The 27,443-nt window shown below is 40.1% G+C and overlaps 1 protein-coding gene across 2 annotated transcripts in view; it reads left to right on the forward strand.

Moving 5' to 3' along the window:
• The window catches only part of MAST4 (microtubule associated serine/threonine kinase family member 4), a 191,118-nt gene that overhangs the window by 88,329 nt on the left and 75,346 nt on the right, over positions 1-27,443 (forward strand). The window contains exons 3-6 of one of the 2 annotated variants that reach the window (XM_068423165.1): positions 8,168-8,256; positions 21,782-21,851; positions 25,026-25,046; positions 25,796-25,874. In XM_068423165.1, the coding sequence (XP_068279266.1) occupies positions 8,168-8,256; positions 21,782-21,851; positions 25,026-25,046; positions 25,796-25,874 (259 nt within the window). The remainder of the gene's footprint in view (positions 1-8,167; positions 8,257-21,781; positions 21,852-25,025; positions 25,047-25,795; positions 25,875-27,443) is intronic. The other variant, XM_068423167.1, reaches the window with a different exon arrangement.

Raw genomic sequence — 27,443 nt, forward strand, 5'->3', positions numbered from 1 at the left:
GCGCTTGCTCTATGCCTTAACTTCAGCTGGGGGTGGAAGGGTGAGGAGGAGAGAGATCCCCCAACTACCTCCTCGCCTGAGTCTGACTTACTGGTGGTGTGAGCAGCTGCAGCAGCCACGGGGCACTAGCCTAGCTCCCAGACTGGGGACAGAGCCAGTGCCAAGCACTGCCTGTGGCAGTGTCTGTGCTACAGCCTGGCAGACAGCGCTCCAGCCTGAGGTGCAGTGGAGGCTTTGGGGGAAGCAGCAGCAGTGAATGGCATCCAGCAGCCCCAACTCACCTTTCTCTGCTCCCCACACTCCCCCAGTTTCTCTCAAGCTGTTAACAACGAGCAAGGGGAGAGAGTGAGAAACATCCTGCCGCCAGCCTGACCCCCACAACATGATAAGAAGTGTGTGGCTGCATCCTCTTACCCCAAGAGATGAACCAGGATCTTTTAGCCTAGAGTCAAAATCTGGAGTGATCTTGGTTAATGCAAAACCACTGGGCATGGCCAAGAGCACAGTGAGACCTGTGTTTTAAACCTCCTGCCTGTGCCACAGCCTTGACAGGCGTGTGCTCCAGTAAGCTGGGTATTTCCTGTCTAATGCAGATGGTTTCTGCAGGGTTATCTACTATGCAAGTCAAGGCACTACTTCATTTGGTTAGTAACTCCAAACTATTGATGCTTTGATCTTCACAGGTGTGATGTATGACACTTTTTTTTTTTAAGATAGCACTTGTTAAATATTATAAAACCATCACTGTGGCTTCTGATTATTTTTTTTTTCCCAGTGAGGTGTTTCTGCCTTTTTTTGCAGCTCCTGAATCATGTAGAATAAAGATAATTATACTTAATGATGATTTAGGTTAGCCCTGTGTATTTTTCCTCTGCTTCTGGTACTGGCTTCCTACTTAACTTTCTAGTTTGAAAGAGTAGTATTTGTGTATTGAGGAATTTCGTTAAATATCTCAGTATGATAGCAAACGTGCTGTTCACCTAATAACTTGGTTTATGTCACTTCCCAGAACACAAATAAGATTAAAAAATAAATTCAAGAAGCAGTGGGATTTAAATGATCCCGTCAGCTTGTTCTCAATAGGTTGTATGATACAAAGATGCAAAAACTGCATTTTGTGGATAGTGAAGCAGAATTGCGCAGTGAGCTGGTTTATGATACTGAGTGTTCTTTTTGTCTGCTCTCCACTACTTGCCCACTTTGTGTGCATCACAGACTTTATCTTGTATGCAGCTGTTTTGTGAATATTGTACAACTATGGAGTTAGTAGTTAGCTTAATACTCTTTTTTATGTTACATAATTAAATATTTATAACAAGTTAAAACTGAATCAGTTGTTTAGGAAGGAACAGAACAGATAGAAATACACCATTTTAGTTCTGTAAAAGAAGTTAAGATTTCTTGAAACTCTACTGGTTTTCTCCTGTGTGAGAAGAAGAAAAATTGCTTGGAGTAAAAGTGAGAGCAGTCACTGGAGTTGAATACACTGAACACATATCTAACTAGCAAGTACAGCTGAGAAGGCTTAATGAAAGACCTGTTTATTTGTTTTGTAATACACTGGAGGGATGGAGGTTGAGAGTCCTTCTACAGCGTAAGAAGTCTGTCTTTGCGAGAGTCTTCCTCAGCTCTGAACAGCAGACATTTGGCAGATATTTTTGCAATTCTGTGATTTTTCTTGACAGATAGTTTTGCAATGATGCTGGCTTGCATGCACTTGAACCCTTCAGGCAATCCATGCAGAGGGTGGTCATGCGTCCAGTTGGTTGCAGTTTAAGTTTTATTTTCCCTCTAGATTCTTTTAAGAAGATGAAGAAAAAAGGCTGAAATCTCCTCTTTTGTATGATTGAGAAAAGATGAAGTTATGGTGGCATGCTGGTAGGTGGTAGTAATGGCAGGTAAAAAGGTGTTGGACACAAATGCATTAGTACCTAGAGAGAACCCTTATCTTACTGTCCATGCATACCTGGCCAATAGCCAAAACTGAAACGCTTGTAGTGTTGCAAAGATGAACTTTGCCAAACTAGGGCTGCCAGCAGCTGCATACTTCATCTTGGTGTGCCGTGTTCATTATGTTTAGACAGCACTCTCATTTCTTCAGACTAAAACTGGCCTTGTTTAAGTTGACTAAACCTTAAATACAAACGAGTAAAACCTGAATCCTTACACCAGAACAGTTAAAATTTAAATCCCAAGACCTTTTTTTTCCTAGCTCATTAAAGACTGATACGGAACAATTCCTCACAGAGAGTGGGATATATAATAAACAGAATGTTTAGCTGTATGTGTAATGTTTTAAATATAGGATTTTTTATATATATATATGTCTTTATAGAAATGTATGTTTATATTTTATGCACATAAATATGAATGTATATACGTATATGCTTATATACATATCTATATGCGTGCACCAAATTTGGGAAAGTGTATCTGCAGACATATAGTCTAGTAAAAATACATAGGAAAATAATGCTATGTATATGAGTGTGGAACATTTGAAAGCCATTAAAAGAACAAAAAAGAAGATTCTGGATGTTACTGATGGTATATTTTACTTCCATTCAGATGGTTTGCACATTTCTCTCAATGTAGCACCTTGGAACTTTACCTACTTCAGTCTAGGAAATTTCTCTCAAAATTGTAAACTTTTTACTTCTTTACTCTTCAGTCTGTCTTAGCTATAGGGTAGAATGGGGCAGCAACGAATAGCTCTGAATGGAGCTTGTGGATTTTGCTCATGTAGCCCTAATTCCACAGTATTCAGAGAGGAACATTCTTGATTGATTCGTTTTCTTTTATGAAGCAATCTAGGTGTGAAACTACCATTAACTGCGGGCCATGTGTTACTTTGACTTTCTAGATCAGGAGATGCTTAATGAAATACAAGCTTAAAGGCTCCTTCTGACAAGGAAGCTGCTGCAGTATCGGTGTGCATCGTCTCTTCATGGCAGCTGTTTTTTGCATTTGTTCATGTCCCACAGAACTTGCCTGAATTCTGGAGAGCTTGGAAATACTCACCAAATAGCTTTTCAATGCAAAAGGCTTCTTTTTCTTTAAAAATAAAAATAAAAACAAAAAACCCAAAACAAAACAAGCTAAATTCCTCACTTTAAATGTTTAATTTTTTAAGTCACTGTTGCTGTTCATGAAAATAATAAATACGTATGAAGTGATAGGTTAACTAGCTTCATAACAAGTTAAATATAACTGAAATATAACTTAAATTTAACTTTCCGGTATAAACAAAGTGGCCAAATCTCAAGTCTTGCTAGGGACAGTGTGTTCCTCCTGAGGTAGTTTTCAGCTGTGCAGTTTCAACACCAGAGAAATTACAACTACCTTTTCTATCCCTAGAGCCTTTATGGGAGTGCTGGTCTTGCATTATTAGTCTCTCTTGTGTCTACATGGTTAGGCTTTGCATTCTGGATACAGCAATAGCTTATTTTCTCTGCACTTGTATGAGCAAATACAACATTTTGTTCGCAATCTCTCTTAAAATAGGAGTCGTCCTCTTTTAATCTTTACCTCCAGCTAAACCACTGTATTACCCTGATTCCAAAGTGAAGAAGCTGTGTTGCAGAGTAGTGCTGTGCTCAGCATAGCCTGTGAAAGGTGGTGAACTGTCATAATAGCTTACAGTCCAAATCCATCTTCATTACAAGTGTAAATATTAATAATTGAGGGTGTTGAAATGAAATCATTATAAATGATTAAAGCAGATGCCAGCTTTCCCTTGAAAAACATGACAAGTAGTAATCTCTGTCAATATAGCCTTCTTTCCCTACTTATTTGGGGAAAAAAAAAAAAAAGGCAATTAACCTTTACTGCCAGTAATTTGCTCACATATTAGCCCTTGTTCTGAGGAAGAAGCTTCCGTTTCAGTGCATACCTCTCGCAGTTTTTGCCATTTCTTGACTATTCTATCAGGAAATCCGCATTTAATATTTCAGCTCTGGATGAAGTACTGCCTGTCCTAGAAGAACAGGATTTGTGCTTCAACTTTTTATTCTATTTAGTGTCTTCAAGAGCTTGTGGATTGTACCTCTATTTTAATGGCCATACTAGTACTTTTGTGCTTTGCTGGTTTTAGTCTAGCTGTTCCCATTGTCTCTGCCTAAATGGCTTTTGCCTTATATGGGAAGAATTGTGGCTATTTAAGGAGCAAGGTAATCAAACTTCATGCAACTGAATTGCATGTTTCAGCAGCTGTAGTTCATCCTTGCTTTGTGATTTAACAAAGCTGAGCACAAAGCACTTTTTATGTAGTGTTCTCTGTTTTTTTTTATCATGAGTACTTGTCATGGGAAGCATTGATCATCTGTAGCAGCTGGAGGGGGAGAAGTGATGCAGAGTTTAGTGTGTTGAGCCTGCTACGGAGCTGGGATGAAGGAAGAATTCCCTAGCAGTGAGATGTGGTGAGAAGTCAGGATAGGGAGGAGAGGTATGAGTGGGCAGGAGCATCAGTGGCTGAGAGAAGGAGGTAAGGCAGAACCAGTCTATGTGGGTATTGGAAACCAAATAGGAAATTATGAATTGGATTCCAAGATAAGGAACAGTGCCAGTAGGCCAGGGCACTGCTTATACGGTGTAATGCAAACTACTTCCAGGCAAGTGGTCGTCCAGGACTGCCACTTTAAGTTGTGGCAACAGACTAAAGTCCAGGAACGATCTTGCTGGGGCAGAAAAGATGAGAAAGTCTACGTTTTTTGCCCTTTCTATGGTATTCAAGTTCTGTGTGCACCCCAAAGCTTAATTATTGTTGAACATGACTGATTTTTTTTCCCTTTGTTCTCCCTTACTCTCTTCTTGGAAAAAAAATGTTTTTCTTTCAGTGCTCTAAATCCTGTGGTGTTACCTGCTGCCTGGTTTGCTAGTCTGTGTGATGCAGCCCGATCACAACATGAAATCCAAGGCTTAGAGAACTGCATTTTGAGGGTGTAGTGCTCTGTGGTTTACCAAGGTTTATGTTTCCCTAACTTACAATCCCTGTAGACTGTTCCTGCAGACAAAGAGGCTTTCTTTCAGGGCTGCCTCTTATCAGCTGGTTGATCTTGTCAGATTTGAATGGGAGAAGAATAGTTTTATGAAGACAATAGAAGGGGAAAGTTACTGGATGTGTTCAGAGATGTAGGAAAAACGATTTTGTCTGCAGAATGGCTTTAACTTCTGAGATTCTTTTGTATAGAGAACATTGCTGTTACAAGGCTAAATACAGTTCAGTAAGTAATGCTTTGATGCTTCCTCTGTGGGACCCTGCTTCCCATGTGCAGTGTTCTAGTAGCTTAGATCATCTTTCAAGGTTCCCTGGAGATTTTTTTTTTCCCACCCACAAAGAGCCTCTTCTGTAATAGCATCATTCTCAGGAAGGAGTTGTGTTTCACAGATTATACAGGATGGATAACATCATTTCAAAATCTTTGTGAAACAGGACTGAAAAAACAAAGCTACAGTGAAAGCTCTAGGATGGATTTGTCCTTTTCATGCAGTGATTTACATCTTACCTTACTGGTAAGACAAATAGAGGAGACTTCATGTTTTTTATTTTCTATTTCTTGGTAGAACATTTCATTTGACTGTGATAGAAGATAAATTCTCTGCACAGCTACAGCCACGTCTCAGCAAATAGCAAAGAGTTTTTTGAAATGGTAGTTGGGGGAATGTTTTCTCATTGTGTAAGATCTTGATATTGAAGGTAATGCCATCCTACTCCCAGAAATAATTCTTAAAAATATACACCCACACCCCCCCCTGCAAAATCAAGATAACTTGAATGAGATATCTTTGGTAACGATTTGTGAAAGATGTTGCACTAAATTCACCTGAAGAATGTGAAGTTTGAATTTTAAGGTACAAGTGAATACAAGGCAGTCAGTTATTAACATAGGAAATTCTGGCAAAAGTAATAAAACTCTCAGTTTCTACAGATGAGGGCAAATGATACTGAGAAACCTGTATCTGGAATCATCTTTGTAGCAAAATGAGTGAAGGGTGCCTAGAATTTATTGAAAGTAATGTTTGTTTTGCTGAGAACATATTCAGGGATTAGATGCTTAAAGTGTGTTCCCTCCTTGTGAGAGGAGATGTGGTGATCCTTTAGATCCCAAACTTTAGCCACGCAAAGCTGCTTTAAGGTCACGTAGTGGGGTCTCTTAACCCCACCCTGCACCACAGATGCTGTAGTGATGTCATCACATCATCGTGTATACATGCAATCTCTGTGTCCTTTAATGAATGTCTAATGAATAGCAAAAGTTTCTACTGGGTTCAGTTTTACATTGGAGAATTGCAAAGGAACAGTTACTCAAGCTTTTAAAAACAAGTGTGGCAGAGAAAGTGAGACTTGTCATAGTATGATACAAGAAAAATTACCAAAAATACAGTGGCATTGCATGAAGCCAAAAGGAAGAGTTTGGATAAGAATTGAATAGGACTCTTCAGCTGGACAAAATTATATGACTTTGAAATTGTTGTCTAATGAAATATGGAATATTTACTCAAGTTCCATCATTTAAAAAGTAGATTAAGTGCTGAGTATGTTAAAAATACTTGTAGAAAGCTGAGCTTAATCTAGATAGATTCCTAAAAACACATGTATGTAATTTTATATTCAGAAAATTATCCGTTTGTTCAACTTAGAAATTGCAGTTTATGTCTTAAGTAAGTTTGACTTTTCCAGTGCTGTAAATGTGAATTTTGCAATCATTTCGTGCTTCCTCTTCTTACATAGATCTGCAGTAATGATAAGTGTATAGTCATGAGTTAACTCATTGTTTAATTGATCATAATTATTAGGTGATACAGCAATTCATTGCGCAATTCACACACATGAACTTTGCATTAACCCATTGAACAGTTGGGAATGGCACTCTTGCTGCTTCACAGAACGTTTTTCAAGAGAGACTGGTCTTAGTGTTTGACTTTTTTTGCATATTGCAGGCATCTTCTATACCACTTGCATACTCAACATTTCCTCTGCCTTTTTTTTAATTTTCCTTGTTTTCAATATTGCTTTGGATTACTTTTGAATCTGTTTTACTTAGCTGTTTATGCTATTAAACTCCACCTTCCTTTTGCATTTTACTCAGCTTAGACCATATCAAGACTCAGGAGTCTTGCTTTCTGGCTGTTACTTAGAGATCATAAAGTTACAAAATTCACCTTTGGAGACATCTACAAATATGATCTGAATCTGCTTCCATTGGAACCTATTGTGTTAATTAAATTGTTTTATGTATGAATTTTTCCTCTTTTAGTTGTTTTGAGTTTTTCTAAACCTTTGCCAAAAAAAATTCTGATTGCAGTGCTGTAAACATAAGTATATGCACTTAAGTTTATACACAGTTACAGTCTCTGACTTCAAGATACTATTTTCCTTGTGCATGAATGTTTGCAGTGTTGGGGAATTATGTTTGTGAGAACATTCATTGTAGTAGGAAGAGGAAAAAATAAAAACACCCGTGCTAACAAATATGATGTATTTAAGAAAAAGATGTCCTTTCCCAAGTTCAATAGATGCGTTAATTTGCTGTTTATCTCGCCTAATGATCTTGTGATATGGGAAATTAGCGGCTTTGAAGATTAAAAATGTATGAGTAAAAAATTGCATTCATCTTTTTAGGCATCATCTGTTCCATTGAAAAAATGCACAGATGTGAAATTTATCTCAATAATTAGATTTATAATTATTGTATGATTCTCAGATTGATAAATCATTGCTCTTCATGGCTTGTGATTCAGAGGTGCAGTTCATGCAACAGAAATAGGTTTAATAATTGAATGGTGATTCTAAGCTTGAGACTGTTTTTCACGTTATGCTTGTATATTTTTATACACTATAAAAAGTATATGGCAGAGAAACAAACTGCAGTCAGGGAAGAACATTTTGTAAATAACTTTACAGGGGAATGCTGGTCTTTGCACAGAACAGCAAACGTGCAAGCCTGGAAAGTATCCATGGTGCGTTTTCTTTGGAAACTGCTGTCTTCACCATTATCCAGTATGATCATAGACTTCCTGGACGTGCCTACAGAACCAACAATAGCTCTGATTTTTAATAGGAGACTGGGAAGTGAAGGAACAAAGTAGCAGAATCTCAAAATGTCCATATGTGGTACATGCTGTATTTCTGATGCTAATGTCTTCTTTCCTCTCTTTTTGCCCACAGTTGCAGAACAAGCAACAGGAAGAGTTTGATGGGCAATGGCCAATCTCCAGCTCTGCCTCGGCCTCATTCACCGCTCTCAGCTCATGCAGGTGATTTTATATCTATGCTACTACTGCTGTTAATAAATTCTTAAAATCTCTATATGAGGAAAGGAAAAAAGACAAATTCTCTATCCCACTATTCTTCTTTCCACTGTTTGTAGTAGCAAAAAAGGTTGCATATCACTCCATCCAATTTTCTGTTATGTTTAGGTCCGTAAATCCTATGTTATGGTGAGAAGCAGTCCAGAAATGCCTAATGTGGATCATGTAGTCGTTTTTTATTTCCCCACCTGACATTCTGACACATTTTCTCTACACACACCCCCCTCCCTGCTCCCTTCCCCCCTTCCCTTTCTGGGCATAGTTCAGTGTGAAAAGGATATAAAATAGCTTGCTCATATGGTAAAGGTAGTGGAGTCAGTGAGTAGGGTATTACATTCTATTCCTAGTGCCTTTTCTCCCTAGGATTTGTGGTGTTAGGCATGTTGCTGGGAATTTCTGTGCTTCGCTTTACACAACAATAAATTGGTGATCGTTTTGTTTTGCTTCTAAAGCAATTGAAGCACTTAAAGATTGCATGGAAATCCGTAAATAAATGTTTTATTTTTAATGATTGTCTTAATTTTAAAAAGGAACATTTTTAGCATATCAAAACACATTTCCTCGAAGGTTTATTGCCTCTTTATGTTTTTGTGCATTGGCTGTAACTACAGACCAAAATGAAAGCCCCACACTAATCCTTGTGTAGGCAATGACACTGAATGCTTTGGAGAACTGGTCTCAGATGCATGCTAAAAGAGAAGGTGCAGAGTTTCAGTTGGATTTTTGAAGAGAATGGTGAGTTTAGTGAGGCATCTCCAGTTTTCTTGTGAAAGCAACATTATTAGAGAAAATATGCTGGTGGTTTGCACTCTGAGCAGCAGGTTATCACAATTGGGACTCCAGACATGAAGATTTCTTAAGAGTTCAAGGCAGTAGAGCATTAAAACAAACAAGCAAAGAAGAACATGGCGCAGACTATTTTAAAACTGAAAAAAGTTGAAATGTTTGGGATCACTCTCTGGGTTCCCCAAATGCAGAAATTGCCATTTGGAACAAGGGGTCTGTGGTCACCATAGAAAAGAGGCTTTAGTTGTGCTTGTGCTGCCTTGATGAAAGCAATAGCAATGCCTGCTGCGAGAATTAGAATGCCTGCTGCTATGAGTGATTATACCACCAGTCTGGAAACTGATGTCTTAGACCAATGGTGCCTAACAGGCTTCAAAAGTATGGAGTGACCAGCACGTGTTACCTGGGACCTGAATGCAGGTTGTGTAGTGTACAAATGACGGAGAGTTCCTGTCTGGCAGTGGACTCGTGCTTTCAGCAAGTTGCTTCATCTTTTTGAATTGATTTCTCAAACCATAGAAGGGGAATAATATTGTTGATGTCAAAGCTGTTGACAGGTGGCTCTGAAGATGGAAAACTGATACTATAAAGATTAAGACAAGTTAAGCGTAAGCTGTTCTTTTTCTTAAACTCAGCAGTATGTACTGTGTATTCAAAAACCGATTGTGGAAATTTGGCAACTTCTCCAGTTACCAAGAATACAGTAGCTTCTCTTAATGCTGATACATTCTCCCAAGGTACGTGTGCTGAACACTTCAGCAGCACTAGGAAATCTCGTATATGTGATAAAAATTTTCATGTATATGGCCACCTCTGTTATTAGCTTGCCTCTATGTGTAGTTAATTACAGTAAATATTTGCACAACCATTGTCTTCTAGCTCAGCTGGCTAGTGTGCCTAGACTAGTCCTGTGAAGGGGAAATTTGAAGTTAAAACGTGCTCAGAGTCACCCTTGACAGGTTTTGTGATTTGTCTGGTGATCAGTTACATACTGCCTGAAATGGACTTGGTAGGCAAAATTTTCTTTTTCTTAATTTGTACTTTGAATCACTGTGAATGTCATCCTAATTCACGCAAATAAAAGATGCAAGTTTTGTAGTTAAAAACACAGCAAAGCCACGTAAGTTAATGAATTTTCATGTACATATACAGCAGGAGTTCAGTGTGTTAAGTGTTTAATGTATATAAATCCTTGGTAACCGTGGTCTTAAGAGACATTGTGAATTTTTAGTGATGCTGCATTCTTGTGTTGTCAGAGCCACCAGGTCTTACCTGCACTGGCATCTGCACACTCAGCTCACCTCTCTGCGCTCTGTGGCAGCCTGTACTGCAGGCCTGGTTTCTTGAGAAGTGCGGCAGAGGGATGTGACAAGAGACAGTGTGTGCTGTATGGCTTGCTGGGCTTATTCCTCTTGGCAGTCCTTGGCTGGGAGGGATTACTCCAAGTGAGAGGGGCCTCCTTGACTCCATTGAGAGAACATGGTGTATCTCCTGGCTGGCTAGATGATTTTAGGGTCTTTTTTGACTGCATCTGGAAAGTAACTGGGAATGGTGAGATTCTACTAGAAAAGTTCTCTAAATCAGAAGTGTTCATTTTGCAGCCTGCACCATACCTCCTGCCAGGAGCCCATACTACAAGCTCCAAGTCTCAGAGGGACTGGAGAATCACCCTTTTTAACACCTTCACATCTTTCTTAATAGTGTTCCGTGATGGAGGAGGAAAGAACAGAAACGGAAGAGGAAGAGGGAAACAAAATAGTTTCCAATCCTAGAGGAGGACGGAGCAAGCTCAAACTATCAGTGCTTACATTCACTGAAAACAGGTTTATTCGTTAGACTATCCTTGGCTGAGGCATAGTAATAACATGCATTCCTGGCAAGTGTATTCTGATAAGATCATGCAGACTATGGAGGACATTGGAGAGATCTTGCTCTAAAAAAGTTTTTCTTGCGTGTTGTCAGAGTTCAGTTTCATGCAAGTAATCTGCCCAGGTGAGTGCAGGTGCCACAGATCAGGTTGCTTGGATGCTAACAGCTAATCTAATTTCACGTGACATTGCACAATTGTTTGCCACTGTAGTGTCAAAGGAAAAGACTGAATCTTGCATCTACCTTTCAAGGGGCTGAGTCTAACTGGTGATAGAGCTGAGAACTCAAGCCATTGAGGACTCTCTCAATCCCAACTGTCCTTAGAAACGTTTAACTCCTTCACATCGCACCTTTTGATGGGTCATTCTTTTCTTACTCAGTTCTGTGTAGCAGTCCACCTGACTGTAGGAGAAAGAGGTTGCAGCAAACCTAAGCTTTTCAGCTTTCCTAGCTTCTTCAGTCCTATTTCACCTTCTCAGCATCTTTATACACGCATTGAGAGCTATTATCTTTCCACTTTTTTCTTCTTTGTTTCTACTGTGTCTGTATTCATTACATTGCTTCCTCATCTAGAAAAAGCCTGACATGCTTCTGTGAGTCTTTAAAAAAAAAAACCAGAAGCACTTGTGAAGACAAGACTCTTGAGAGTTCCATTTTACTATGTTCTAGTACCCTCTCTTACCTCCCCTGTTCCTTTGGGATCTCGGGGACCCTGTTCAAAACACAGAATTTCCTTCTGGTTCTGAAGCTGTCAGACTGATTTCTACCTAGGAGGAGAGGTAGTGCTTTACAGGTCCTTTGTAGTACTTCAGTAGAAAGATGAGCTATTTTGAGCAGAACACGTTCATCTGTCAGCCAGCTGGGTCCTGGCTCAAGTAGCAGTTCTCTTTCAAATGTGATTGGAAACACAGGTTTGGGACTTACTTTAATATGCTTGGACATAGTGATGTATACTTAACAGCATTTTAGGCCAGAAATTATGATATTCAATTATTTCTGTCCATATGCTGAAAATTACATTTTACTATCTTTTCGTGTCTCGGGCAGTTAACTGCACTTAGGCTTGATATGTCAGGTCAGCATCAGATTGCCCTGCCATGGCCGATCTTCTGACCTAGTTTTAAGAACAATCACATTTGCTTCATGGTGAGAGATTGGAAGGGAGATCTCTGAGGCTGCTTTCAAGGTCTGGACATACTCTGAAGTCACTTCGCTTTGGTTTTGGAAAGGAAGTGCCCAGAGGTTCTTTGTTGGGCCCCTTCCTTATTCCATGAAACAGGAAGATGAAGGACATAATCAGCTGTGGTTTGAGTAATTCAAAAGGAAAGATGGATAGATTATGCATGGCTGATTGCTCATGGCTTTTTATAACCATTTGGGCTTCTGGTTTCATACTATCAATGCTTTTCTGCCAGATCTGTTTCTCTTAGGGTACTGTATCCCACTACTATACTCCCTACTGTCAGAGTACTCCAGCTATCTCTGGCGAGAGCCTACTGTTGGCCTTACTGAAAATAGTTTCATTAGATGGTCTTATTTAAGTGGACTAGATTCTTGATTTCATGTTTGTACCATCTTAGTTGTTACTGCAGGTCCTTATCACTTCATTATAGGCTATTAAAGCTTTAGGGAATCAAGATTGTGAGACTCTTCAAAATCCACCAGGATCAAATTCTATCAATTATCATCTTGATAATCTTCAGTGTTGTCCCAGGCCCTTCTTGTATGGTCCTAATAAGATTGTTGGCATTGCTTGGGAATTCAGTGCCTCAGAGGTGTCTGAAGTTAGTATTTTCATCTCTTGTGAGGACACCCTCGGAATTACGAACAACCTGTTCCCTTCTACATTAATTCATTGCTTGTTGGGAGAATAGGCAAAATACATACTTAGATACCTTTGCTTGCATCTCATAACCTGAGATGAGTTTTATTTGGACCACCAGTTTAAGCTGCCTGGGTTTTTTCCCCCCAAGACCTCACATCTCTGAAGGCAAATAAGTGTTATGTATCTTCTGTGTCAACTGAAGCATGGTGTGGGAAGGCATGTTACGAATCTCAAGGTGGAGCTCTCTTAGTCAGAGTGCACTGTATTAGTACTCATGCCAGTATCTGTGGCTTTGCTCAAGAATGTTTTCATCTTTGATATCTGCAGAGCAATCATTTAGAGGTCTGTCTGCACCTTTGGAAACAATGCACCATTACTTCAGACCTCCTGAAGAGCTCAGGTTTCTGCTAGGTAATCATAACAATCTGGATTGGAGTTAGCCAAAACGGATTGTATGTGAGCAGTATTGCTGTATTTTAGAAGAAAAGCTTCTTGAAAGTAATCATAATTCTTTGAGGTGCATTTTATACCCATGTTCTTCCTTGTAGTCCTGGTTTTCTCCCAGATACAGTATGAACTGAAGGCACCGGCTGTTCTCTCGTTTCAGTAGACATTCTTTGAGGAGGACCCGTGGCCCAAGTTTAGGATGATGGTAGTTTCCCCATATGAGAGAGTCTTATTGAGGTCTCAGGCAAATTTCTCCCTCACTTCCCCAGTTTTCATTGTTTGCTCTAGAGAGAATTGTTTGGAGAGGATTGTTTTCCTACACAGGAGTCTGTTGTTAATCTTTACAGATGCAAGCTGAATTGGACAAGTACTGAATACGTACATAAAGTTTTTTAATTGTTAGCCTTACCATCTCAGTCATTCTCAGATTCGTGTTGTAGGATAAGAGAGGGAGAGGGAAGTGAGACAGCGCCACACTGATGAAGTAAGTATATTGTGCAGGTTGCAAATAGTGCACGAGTAGCACCTGTCAAAGAAGGGGCAGGTTCATTTGTAAGCAGCAGTGACTATGAAGGCTTGTGGGCTTAAAGAGTTACTAGGTCACTAAGTAGTCCAAGGCGCTCTGGGAGCGCACAGAGAGGCATAAGGTCTGAGACTGAGGGTTAAAAAGAGGATAGGAAAAAGACAACATATACAGCAGATATATATAATGTCTCTGTTATATACATTAATGACTAAGATGATACATGTAATGCCCTTTTCCTCTGTGCAGGGCCTGTAGCTACCTGTGGAGATAATGTGTGTTGGTGGAAAGTCAGATTTTAGTTTGCAACTGAAGTCTCCCACTATGCCTTATGCATACCTGTAAAGATCATAAAAGATTTCAAGAATAATATCACCTTCGCTATGTAAAGTCTTTCTCTTTCTTATGAAAATAGAAAACAAATTTATACCAGGTCATTTATTTGGGTTCAAACCTTCATCATTATTAGTAATTGTCTTAGGTTAGTTGTTTGGACATCCTTTGCCTTTAGTGTCTGGGCTGGAAGCCATTAAATCTGCTGAAAGACCCTTTTAATTTTTGCATGAACTGTGGGTACATTCAGATTTGTGGGAAGTCAAGGGTTGCAGCATCAGTTTGGACAATATCTGGTGCCCTGGCTGTTAATGGGCTTTTCCAGCTGACTGCCTGCTGCTGCATAGGCAGGTCATCTGCACCACCCAGCCTGCAAAGTGAATGATTATAATCTCAGCAAGTCCGGGCATTCAGGTGTCCCCACCTCAGTAGTCACAGAAGCTTGTTCCTGTGGGTGATACTAACCCCTAATGATTAATAGTCACATGTGGTGCTCTTTAATTGTATCTGTTGTAGGAACAAGATTTAGCTGTTACGAGCAATGCTGTAAATCTTGTCTGTATTTTTGTAAAATGTTTCACATGGTGCCACTAAGACAACAGGTACTAGGACAAGAATTGCAAGATAGATGGGAAATTGTTCAAAGGGGAGAAGACGGGGGTTGTGCTAAAATGAGAAATACTATTAGGTGGGAGCAGAGGTTATCGGTAGAGTCCTCGGGTTTTGGTTTTGTGGCCAAACCTTTTTAGTCTTCTCATAAGTGGCATTGGCACAAAGTTACTGTAGCTGATGTAAATTTGGAAGACATCCAGTGTGAAACAGCATGGGGAAACTGTGTTGAAGTGACTGAATAACAATGTCACTTGGAATAACAAAGTATGAAATAACAATGTATGAAATTACATAGCAACATGCAGCATTTTGTGCTGCAGGACCAGTAATAGATGAGTCCACAGCTTACAGTAGACATTTCTATAATAAGGAATTTAGGGAAGGACCTGACTGCATTTTCTGGATCAGATGATGTTTGCAAGGACCAGTCTAGTGTAGTTTTGAAAATCAAATCTCCGAAGACGTATAAAGGAAGTAATTTTCAATTGAATTTGGGAAGCTTTCATGCCACTGTGCAATGTCCTAATTAGATTTGATCTGGAATGCTGTGTGCTTTTATGGTCATAGGTGTTCTGATAGGACCACGTGGGGAGAAAACCCATAGGATAGAACATGAGAGCTTTTTGTGGAAGACTGAAAGACTATGACTTGCTTGGCTTAGCAACAGGAACACTGAAAAGCCTGTATTGTCATCTAAATCAGTCAGAGGTGTTTTCATCATGGAATGGCAGGAGAAATACATGCTGGCCATATATACCAGAACATGAGGGTTCCTGAAGAATCGTCCATGAAGTATGGCAGGGACAAACATGACCTTTCCTGTTGGATTCAATACATTTATGAATGGGATTACATGAGAAATTGCCTAAAGCAAAATTTAAGGCCAAGGAGGTCTTGCCTCCACTTGTAATCCTTTTTCTAGGATTTTTTAGGTCTGCCTAGACCTTGCTGGGCAGATACTGTTTGAGTGCTGACTGCTAATATTCTGGTCTGACTACACTAGGACTTACTGCTTGCATCAGTTAACTTTGATGGATGTACTTTAGCTAGCCTACATTGAAGTACAATGATGAACAAAGCTGTTTGCACCATCTATTTTAGTTGTGTTAGGCTTTGAATCACACTGGAGGCATTGTGTGTGTGCATCAAAGTTACAGTTAGTTTCCCTGGATTTTTAACTTTAATCCTGTGTTTTTTGTGTGAGATAGGTGATATCTGGCTTACTACAGTGTATTTGAAGCAAACAAGAGTCTCTCTCATACGCAACTTCTGTGCTGTTCTTCTTTAGCTACAGTCTGTGTTGACTGGATTTTGGGGAAAGAAGGACTAGGTTTGTAAATGAATGAATCCTTAGTGTGTTTTCATGATGAAATATAGGAATGCTGAAAGATTAAAGTAGGGTTCTGAATATCATTTTTTAAAAGAAAACTGGTATTTACAGAAAGGAAAATAATACAATATTTGAATTATTCTGACTGTCACATATAGAATAATAGAAATGGTTTTGCTAAAATAAAACTTTTTATTTAGTCTTGCTTTTGGATGAAGTAAAACTTAACAGCAATTTCAGAGCGTCATCTACTAGTTCAGGGACAGGAGAGGAAAGTGCTAGTGGTAAGTTACATGCAGATACAACTGACTTTTAAATTAAATTCCATTAAAACATAGCATTGCCAGTATTTTAAGTAGCAGTCAGAACATGGAAAGCATCCTGGTAAATGAATTTAAGGAGCTTGCAAACCTTCCTTGCTGTTACTGGGGAAAGTCATTTGCTGGTGTGAAGCATAACTAATCCAGGTTTTGAAATAGCTTGAGCTCCTCATTTCTGAGTGGATCTCAGTAGAAAGCACCTGCAGAAGTATTCAGAATTACTCTGCTGCCCTGCTATGTGTTCTGCTGACTAACACGGTTCGTTATGGTATGAGGGTCAGACCTGTAACTGTTGGTGGATGGTTTCTTGTATATTGTTCACCTCGCAGTGTGGGTTCACCACCTGACACAGAGGAACATATGACCCATTGTTATATTGTATTACTGTGGTGCTGATGTACTGTGATTCATTTTAAGACCATCAAATAATGACATCGAGACTTCAAGCTGGATTTGTTTTTGATCCGTCAGGAATTTGGGATAACAATTATCATTAATCAGTTATTCCCTCAGTGCTAACAGAAAGTGCATCTGAAACTCTCTATTTTGTAAATAGGCAGCTATTAAAAATACATTAATAATATACAGTGACTGTAACATATGCCTTTTTAAAAGATTTAAAACATCTTCACTCTGTGGGAAAGACACAGGACTTCTTGAAGCTACTTATGAAACAATCACAATGTAATTAGTCTCGTTACAGTTTTCTTAACAATAGCTGCTTGCAAAATGAGCTACCCTGTGTGTTGTCATGAGCTGGAGTATTGTTTTGCTATGTTGATTGCCTATTCATTCTGTCTCCCAGAGGATGCTGGAGTTAATTACTTACCTAATGCCTGACCACCAGGCAGGTTTACTTTACCAGGTCAGAAACACTTACAGTAATCTCAGCAGCATGGAGATACCCTAGGACTAAAACATACAACAGCCAGCAGATCCCAGAGAGCAGCGGGGTTTGACTAATAAGCAAGCAGTGCACATATGGACAGAGAATTAACTGGCACTGTTTTTTATTTGAAAGTCTCCCAGGTCTTGACTTGCAGATGAGTAGATGAGTGCTGTGATGGATGAAGGTCGCATATAGGACTCTGCTTCTAACCTGTCTTGCTTTTCTGGAATACCACACCTTAAACCCATACTAGCGCTAGCTGTTTCTCCAGTCGTTTGGGGTTTGGACTTTCATTTTCTGTTTCCAGGCTTGTTAGAGTTCTTAGACTGCTAGATAAATGCACAGGATTTAGTATCCAGGTGTTATGTATATGGCTTCATCAGTTTTGTTATTTTAAAAGCTCGTTTGCTATTGGAAATAGTGCTTGCAAATTGATTTTCCTAGTAGCAGGATCTGATGCTCTTCCTGAGTAAGACTTTGACTTCTTCAGGTTTTGTCCATAAGGAAGTGATCTTTGTTGCTTCTAACGAGGCAGTTTGCAGCATTGTGTCTCCTCAAATCCACTGCAATAGCTGTAAAATTACTGCATTCTTCCACCATGTTTTTTGCTTCTATGTGACGTTTCCGCATATATTCTGACTAATGGATGAACAGTTAGTATATCCTTGATGAGTGTTAAGTATGTGTGTATATCCATATATAACTTCAAAATAGCTATCAGAGGAAAGGAATTTGTTTACAAACGCCCATATGCTGGTTTGTCAAATTATTTCCTGTCAAAAGCTGTTCACGTCTCACTGCATTAAGCCTAACTCCTTGCTTTTCCACGAAAGTTTAAGGTAGTTTCTTTCTCTTTCTTCCTGCTTACCTAAGTCCTCTACTCACTCCAAATTACAGCTGTTTTTTTCTAGTGCAGTAGCAAAAGTTTGTGACCATGTTTTATCTGAACAGTGGTAACAATTCTTTTTTTAAGCTTATCTTATTAAATAAGCTCTGGTAGCAGCAAAAGAAATCCAGTTAGCTGTTAAATTAAGTGAACTGTTGCTCTCAGTAATTTGGCGTTTGCAGTTCATGCAGGAGAAGAATAAATTGTGATGGTCCCCAAATAAAGGTTGAAATTTGTGCCACGTGTGTGGCTTCAGATTCCCTCTGCTTCCCCACCCCCTGCCCTTCAGGGAATGAAAATCCTTGCCACCTTGAAATTATCGAGGCCCTCAGAAGCATCAGAAGTGTCTGGGGTCTTGAGTGGGGGAGGAGGGAATATCAGAAGGAAGCTAAGGCCTCCTTGGAATTAAACCTTGCAAGAGAGGTCAAGGACAACAGAAAGGGCTTCTTCAAATACATTGCAGGTAAAGCCAACACTAGAGGCAATGTAGGCCCACTGATGAATGAGGTGGGGGTCCTGGAGACAGAGGATAAAAAGAAGGCGGAGTTACTGAATGCCTTCTTTGCCTCTGTCTATACTGTTGGAGGCTGTCCTGAGGAGCCCTGGACCCCTGAGGCCTCAGAAGAAGTCAGGATAGAGGAGGAATCTGTCTTGGTAGATGAGGGCTGGGTCAGGGACCAATTAAGCAATCTGGACGTCCATAAATCCATGGGCCCTGATGGGATGCACCCATGGGTGCTGAGGGAGCTGGCAGAAGTCATTGCTAGGCCACTGTCCATCATCTTTGCTAAGTCGTGGGCAACAGGAGAGGTGCCTGAGGACTGGAGGAAAGCGAATGTCACTCCAGTCTTCAAAAAGGGCAAGAAGGAGGACCCGGGTAACTATAGACCGGTCAGCCTCACCTCCATCCCTGGAAAGGTGATGGAACAACTTGTTCTTGGTGCTGTCCCTAGGCACATCAAGGATAGGGGGATCATTAGGGGCACTCAGCATGGCTTCACCAAGGGGAAGTCTTGCTCAACCAACTTGATAGCCTTTTATGAGGATGTTACCCGGTGGATAGATGATGGTAAAGCTGTGGATGTGGTCTATCTCGATTTCAGTAAAGCGTTTGACACGGTCTCCCACAGCATCCTCGCAGCTAAACTGAGGAAGTGTGGTCTGGATGATCGGGTAGTGAGGTGGATTGTGAACTGGCTGAAGGAAAGAAGCCAGAGAGTAGTGGTCAGCGGGACAGAGTCCAGTTGGAGGTCTGTGTCTAGCGGAGTTCCGCAAGGGTCGGTTCTGGGACCAGTTCTATTCAATATATTCATTAATGACTTGGATGAGGGATTAGAGTGCGCTGTCAGCAAGTTCGCTGATGACACCAAACTGGGAGGAGTGGCTGAGATGCCGGAAGGCTGCGCAGCCATTCAGAGAGACCTGGACAGGCTGGAGAGTTGGGCGGGGAGAAATTTAATGAAATATAACAAGGGCAAGTGTAGAGTCCTGCATCTGGGCAAGAACAACCCCATGTACCAGTACAAGTTGGGGACAGAGCTGTTGGAGACCAGCGTAGGGGAAAGGGACCTGGGGGTCCTAGTGGACAACAGGATGACCATGAGCCAGCAGTGTGCCCTTGTGGCCAAGAAGGCCAATGGCATCCTGGGGTGTATTAGAAGGGGTGTGGTCAGCAGGTCAAGAGAGGTTCTCCTCCCCCTCTACTCTGCCCTGGTGAGGCCGCATCTGGAGTATTGTGTCCAGTTCTGGGCCCCTCAGTTCAAGAAGGACAGGGAACTGCTAGAGAGAGTCCAGCGCAGAGCCATGAAGATGATTAAGGGAGTGGAACATCTCCCTTATGAGGAGAGGCTGAGGGAGCTGGGTCTCTTTAGCTTAGAGAAGAGGAGACTGAGGGGTGACCTCATTAATGTTTATAAATATGTAAAGGGCAAGTGTCAAGAGGATGGAGCCAGGCTCTTCTCAGTGACATCCCTTGACAGGACAAGGGGCAATGGGTGCAAGCTGGAGCACAGGAGGTTCCACTTAAATTTGAGGAAAAACTTCTTTACTGTAAGGGTGACCGAACACTGGAACAGGCTGCCCAGAGAGGTTGTGGAGTCTCCTTCTCTGGAGACATTCAAAACCCGCCTGGACGCGTTCCTGTGTGATATGGTCTAGGCAATCCTGCCCCGGCAGGGGGATTGGACTAGATGATCTTTCGAGGTCCCTTCCAATCCCTAACATTCTGTGATTCTGTGATAATTCAGCCGTGATAGAAAAAGGGGCAAAAAAAAGGTGGAGGTGTTGGCCAGCGAGAGTGGAATCCTTGTCTCTCGGGGCTGTGGGAAGAGCAGCTGCGAAGATGTGATTTAAACACAGCTCAAAAAGCATCTTGCATCTGCTTCTAGCCAAAAAAAGGCTAGGGGGTGGGGGGTGTGAGGGTTCTCTGCATTAGCTGCCGACTGGCTTCAGGATTAGGCTCTTACAGAATTAATGGGATCTGTTAAGGACATTGCGATGATAAATGCAATGTTAATTCAAAAATCTGGGTAGAAATCAAGGCCACTTGAGTCCTTTTAAGGACTCACTCTGTTGTACTGGCCTTTTCACACATAGGTAGTAATTTCCTCCTCAGAAATTAAATGTTGATTCTAACTGGGTACATAGGGCATTTTTTTATCTTTTTTTTAATGTTGCAGTCTCATTTATGTCCAGAAATAAAAAGCTACAACAAATACATTACTTTAACGTATTGTTGTTGCAGTCTGTTCCCTGTTTAAGGGAAGACTGACTTCTAGATGTATGCCACTGGTACTTTAAATGGAATCATTTTAGCTTTTGCGTGGTTTTGGTGGTTTTTTGGGTGTGGGGTTTTTTTGTGGGTTTTTTTTTTTTCTTCAGGGGTCATCTTTCTTTCTTCTTCAGATAGTCTGCTCTAGTTGTAGGTGCTGAGGGGCAGAGGTGGCAGGAGCAGCTCTCAGCAGCTGCGTTCTTTCTGCATGCCTGCTGGTCAGCAGGAGGTTGGGTGCTTTAATATGAAGAAGTAACAGACCCTAAAGTTACAACCTGTTCACAATGTGCAGTTGCTTCTTCTCATCGCAAAGGGTGGTCGACTTTCCATGCCTTGGTCTAACAACTAAGGGGAAAAAATTTCATTCCATGTGTTTTGTCTGCTTGTTTCTTTTGGAGGTAGGAAAAAAAAAACCCAACAATGAAAAAATCGCAATAAAGCTCTTACGGAAATGCTGTAGAGACTTTGTGTGAGGGCTAAATCATGCTGATCATGTTTTTTCTAACTTTCAAATATTTTGTGTGATTTAAAAAAAAACCACCTTATTTCTGATAAAAATACATTTCTTTCAAGCTAATATACTGGTTTCTTTAAACTTAATTCTCAAATTAATTTGAGAATTCTCAAAGGGCTAAATAGAGGGTTTTCTATGAGTTATAAAATCCAATAACTAAAAATCAGATACAAGGGAAATGTGAGTTGAAATAAGATTCTATTTCAGAATTTATTTTCTCAAAGAGTTTGAGAGAAGAAATTCTGAAATTAGTTTCTAACCTGCCTGGAATTGCTTGGATTAGTATACCTGAATACTTTTTTTATGTGGATTCTTTTTTTTTTTAAATTCCTTAGTAATTACTTTTTTTGTGTATCTCCCCCAACAGGAAACAGTCCTCAAGATAGCCCTAGGAATTTCTCTCCCAGTGCCTCAGCCCACTTTTCTTTTGCACGAAGGTAAGAAGTTGTTTGTAGTATGCAGCATGCATTTTGCGTAGAGGAAATGTTGTTGGACCCAGATATTAAAAGATGATTGCAAATACATCTGTCAAGTCAATCAGTTAGAATGACAAGTGTTATCTCATTTATGTAAACTCTCCTAAACCTCAGTTGCAGCAAAGTTATACCAGATGATTGGTACTATGCAATCGTACTCTTTTGAATTTAAAAAATAATTTTCTTTTTTTTAATGACTGAATTGTGGTGGATCCAATTCAGATACTATCTCCTCATCCATTGAGATATGGGGAAATTTTAAGCTACATCCAGGTTTCTTTTTTTTTTTCTTAACGTAAGAAGTGCATTGCTTACAAGAGCACTGTTACAGAGGTACTGAGTTCAGGGCCTGATTGTACTGGCAGCAGCAATACTGTCACCATACCTTTAATACCTGACCTTGACCCGTTTCACTGTCTGTACCACTGAGACAGTCAGCTCTGCTACAGGAGTGTTGTGAGGATTAATTAATGCTAGTAGAATTTTTGAAGATCTAAAGTGAATTTGAAGTAACCTATGAAGAAAATGATTGCTAAATGAACCATAACTGAAGTTGATAGCATGTCATGGGAGAGTGCCTGTTCGTGCCAGTGTGGTTCCCTGTCACTTAACACCATGTCAGCCTACCTCAAATAATATGTTCATTAACTCTAAGTCTGGGAGGGTAGGCAGAGTTTATATGTTGACCCAAGAGTATACACATAATAAATGAAATTGGAATGCTGTGGCTTTCTTTTGTCATGAAGTAGTGCCAGGCATGTAACTGTTGCATTTGCAGTACCACAGCACTAGCTGCTATAGTTTTACTTCCTTTGTTTTGGGAATTCGGTGAAGTGGCACACACAAGCTCTCAAAAGTAAGTGCAAAGAGACGGTTTAACTCTTTTTAAAAGCTTCAAAGGGGAGAAAACTTTACTTGTATAATCCTTTTGCCTGAATCTAATTCATCTATGACAGTAGGTCTTGTCAATCTTTCTAATAGTGTATGATGTCACCTTTTTTAATCAACACCTTAAGAAAATAGAGTATTTCTTTAGAATCTACTTCCTCGTGATAGTATCTTTAAGAAAAGGAAAGTTATCTGTTCATAGATTACATTTGTGTGTGAGCATATTTTTAGAAAGATTCATTAAATCCGTAAATAGCTTATAATGGAAAAAGCAGATGTGAAAGACCGACTATTACTTAGAAATACAGCGAGCAGGAAGTAGTTTTCCTTTCCTACGTGTAATCAACAGAAAGTTTAAATCATTCTGGTTTTGCAAACGTTAAAATTCAGGAGAAAAAACTGAATTTGTTTACCAGTGTTATATTTGGATTTTGATAATTTTTAGAGCCCTGTAATGATGTTAATTTCAAAATGAAAAGTTTTGAGTAAATAATTAAAGGAATGCTAACACAAGAAGTGTCTGTGATATCAAAATATTTTACCACTTCAGTGGGATTCAAGAAACTTCTTTAGAGCAGTTTTCTATGGAAACTGATTTTGTTCTATGTTTATAGTGAAAATACTTGATGACAGTTAAGTTTAAAACAGCATTAATGTAAAATTTTCTTATCAATTTGGTATGTGTGTTGTGGTTGTCTTCACGCAACCTGTGGTAGGATGCATTTTGGTAGTAAAATGACCTGTGGTTAATGAGAGCAGTTCTCAGACTTCTGACTTTGTCTTTTCTGTTACGTTCTGTAAATTCAGTGACGGTACAAAGGAAGGACAGCATGTGTGTATGATAGAGCAGGTTGAAGGAGCAGAGGCACGGCAGTATAGGTGTGTGGATATTCCTTTTCCATCCACTGTCCTCCCGGGTCAGTGGGGATACCAAAAAGCTGGGGAAGTGTGAGGAAGGGAGGGAAAGGCAAAGGAAATGTCTTGGAAGCCTCCTGTGGCAAAGGAGGGCTTCCCACCGTAGCCGTTTCTCATCAGCTGCTGGCCATGTCACGCAGCGGCAGCAGCAGAGGGAGCTGCAGCGGTAAGGTGGCCCTCTGCCATGCTGCCAGCCGGTGCACCGGGCTGCAGGCAGCCTTCCCCAGGCCCCTCGGCAATGAGCAGGGACATCTCCTTCGTCTGCCCAGTCTGGTGGGGGGATCAATGCCCAGGAATAGCCTGTGCCTCTGGTAGCTACTGCTTACGCCTCTTCTGCTGGTACATACAAGTCCGGCATCTGCAAGCCCACAGGTAGGTGACAGATCCTGCTTTCCAGAGCTACTGGGAGGATGAGAAGGACTGCGCTGTAGGGCAGGGACAAGCAGTGTGTGAAAGTCCAGGGGAAAATGCTGTAGGGGCTTGCTACTCTTTTTTTCCCCTTTTTCCCTTATGGATGCCTCCTATTCCCCCACCTTTGCTTCCCAGATAACTTTCCATGATACCCCATCCCCACCCTCAATGGCACTTCTATGTCAGAATTGCTGTGTGATGCAGGAACCCTGTTTAGTATGAGTTGCTCAATAAGGAAGTAATTTCTGTCTCACAGCTGCAGAATATATGGGTCTCACCCATGTTTAAATACCTTCCAAGTTCTTGTTCTTTCAACTGTGAACATATTTAGCTTGCACAGCTGAGACAAAATGAGGAGAAAACTCCTTTTGGAATTGTTGATTCATCTGGAGGTAGCTCATGCATACCTGGGGGAAGGGGAGAAGGCAGGAGAATTAATGAATTAAAAACGAAGTTTTTTTCTGAGAGTTCAGTCTTTGATACAGTCAGCAGTCCCTCCAGCACATGTCCTCTTTATATTTTAACACTAATATGTACTGTATTTTCTTTTCTCACATTGTATGTATTCAAAGTCCCAGAGACTTGGGGTGTAGCTTGTGGATGGATAAATGGGTGTAGGAAATCAGGCATTAGAGTGGAGAGAAGCAGAGGTTTTTTCAGACAGTTAGCTTGAATGGTAGGGAAGCTGCATCAAGAGGTTTAAGGTTCCTGATTTGGCATGACTTCAGCTCTCCTTTATGGGTTTAGACTTCTTGTGTAAATCAGGCTTGAGAGATGATCTTTGTACTGGCTGTAAAACAGAGCTTAAATTCTCCTTTCCCCCACTATGGTACTGTTTGTTAATAAAAACTTGTCCTGTTTTGTTATTTATTTATGTATTACTTTGCTTTTTTTAACATATTTGGCACAATTGTACTCCAGTCATGGGCACCGAAATGACAGGTAAATGTTACCTCCTCAAAAATCTAAACATGGCTCCCATAGTTGTTTTCTGGTTTGTCACTTTGAATATTCAAGTTCCATATTGTCTGTGTGTAGCTCACTTCAAGCGATGAAGAACAGAAATCTGTTTTGGTTATGATTGTTTTTTATTTTTTTAGTTTATTCTGAGTGAGCATGATTTTTGCTGCAAAATTGTTTTTTTTCCTGATTTACATGTCTAACATTTAACAAGTTCATTTTTATCTAATCATTCTTTGAAGTTATTTGACATTAGCCTGATAGTTTGCTGATAACATGTACTGATGTCGCTTAAGAAAGTGCTACCCTTTTATTTCAAGCAGACTGTGGTGGTTATTCTGTCGTTCAGAGCATTGTGGTTTGCATTTGTTCACAAGTTTTTAATTTGCTTCTCATTAATTTTCATCTGATTGACCTGAGAGTTGTGAAAACTCCTGTGGTCCATTTCCATGTGTATTAGTGAGACATCAGTTCTGTGGAGCTGTTCATTCACTTTTTGGTTATTTCATCTATAGATTTTTAACTAGAAAAACACGCACAGAAAAATCTGGAAGCCTAAGTCACCCTTGCTGAATGCTTGTTTATTGTGGTCCCCTGTGAAAATTTACTCTTCATTAAAAACCCTGTTTGTGTCATGCTTTTGGAATGCAGTTTTACACAGTAATACTTCCACAGATGTTTCTGTATTAGGATACTGCATGTTCATTTGACCAACCTTGGTTTCTCAACAGGACTGATGGTCGCCGCTGGTCTTTGGCGTCTCTCCCTTCTTCTGGCTATGGTACAAATACACCCAGCTCAGCTGTTTCTGTAAGTATCCACTTTGCTGTGTTGATAGATTTCTATTACTTGCCATATCTTCTCAAATGTAGCTTGCTTCTCTTAGGAGAAGGAAATGTAGGTTTTGTTATTGTTGATAGACTTTGAATTAATATGGGATACAAAACTGCTTTGCTTCACTGAAATAGAAGAAAACTTTAGGTAATGTGTGCTTTGCTTAGAGTTATTTTCTGGCAATGAGTAGTGTTTAGCTTTTTGGTCTGTGGGGCAATAGGAGGGGAGAGATACTGCCTTGTTTTAACCGTATGGTAGTTAGGTATCAAGTCTTAAGTGAGACTGCCTTGATAACGAAAAGAAAGAGAAACCACTCTGTGACATGACTTATCCATCCTAGATTAGACTGCTGTCTTAAGATGGGGTGAATCACACGTTTGCGTGTCTTTTTTCTTTGGCAGTAGTGAGATGTTAGTGCACGATAATAGGTTAGATATTTAGCATTTTAGATGGCTATAATTAGAATAGAAGAATCCTTTGGGATACATACTAGGATAAATACAAGTCTAATTTTGTTAATTTCTGCCTGTTAAAGCAATCCTTTTGATGTGATCTTGTATTAGCCCCCCTGCCATGCGTGTACCATCTGACTCGTGATGTGCACCATGGCAGTTCATGAGATCCTGCTTTAGTACTTAGGAGCTAGGCAGTGGGAGAAGTATGAATCAGTACTTTTGCACATCTTGCACACCTCTATACTGGTGTGGAAGTACTGGGTTGTGTTACAACCTGGAACTAAGTTGTCTGTTGGGATAGTCACACCTGAGAGACTGAGGAAATAGAGCTGTGGAGGAAGCCTGCCTTGGAAGTAGCAAATAGTTGGCATTTCGACAGTTACATTAAGTCTTCTGCAGTAAAGGGCTTTGTCCTCGTAGATCCAGTTATGACTCTTCAAAAATTGTTTTGTATCTTTAGCCTTGCTTTTTACCTTTACGATTGTATCATTAACAAAAGTACTGTTTTATGAATGATACATGTTACTGGACACCTGATACGTGATTTTTAAAAACGTTTATTTTACAATTTAAGTAAGCTTTCTCTTCCCCTGGATGTGTTCTGTTTCTCTTGTGAAATAGTTGAGTTCCACATCCTGTACGCTGATGAAATGTGACCATTTTAAGTTATGATCAACTCTTATTTTATTGTTTTATCACGAAGGCTTCTGGAAAGTCAAGTCAATTCTTGCTGACTTCGAACCACATTGAGGGATTTCATGTATCTGAAGGAGTGTTCCTCAGCAGCACTGATTTTTGACCTCTGCTTTCCCTCCTGTGCAGATCGTGCTTTTGCCAAGCAAATTGCTTGGTTTCACATTAATTCCCTAACCACCTTCCATAGTGCATGTTTGTACACCTCATTGGAAGTAGATCAAATATGCTGTGTTCTTCACTTAAAATATATTGACGTAAAGGAGGTTATGTCATATCTTAAGTAATTGCCATAGCAACCCCATCATTGTTATAAGAAACCGGCAGGCTTGTGCTAGAAAGGAAATGAAAAACTGTCAGAAACATATCAAAACACAGTTTTAATTTTCAGTCCATA

Source organism: Nyctibius grandis, chromosome Z (genome assembly GCF_013368605.1).
Source record: "Nyctibius grandis isolate bNycGra1 chromosome Z, bNycGra1.pri, whole genome shotgun sequence".
NCBI classification, from domain to species: Eukaryota; Metazoa; Chordata; class Aves; order Nyctibiiformes; family Nyctibiidae; genus Nyctibius; species Nyctibius grandis.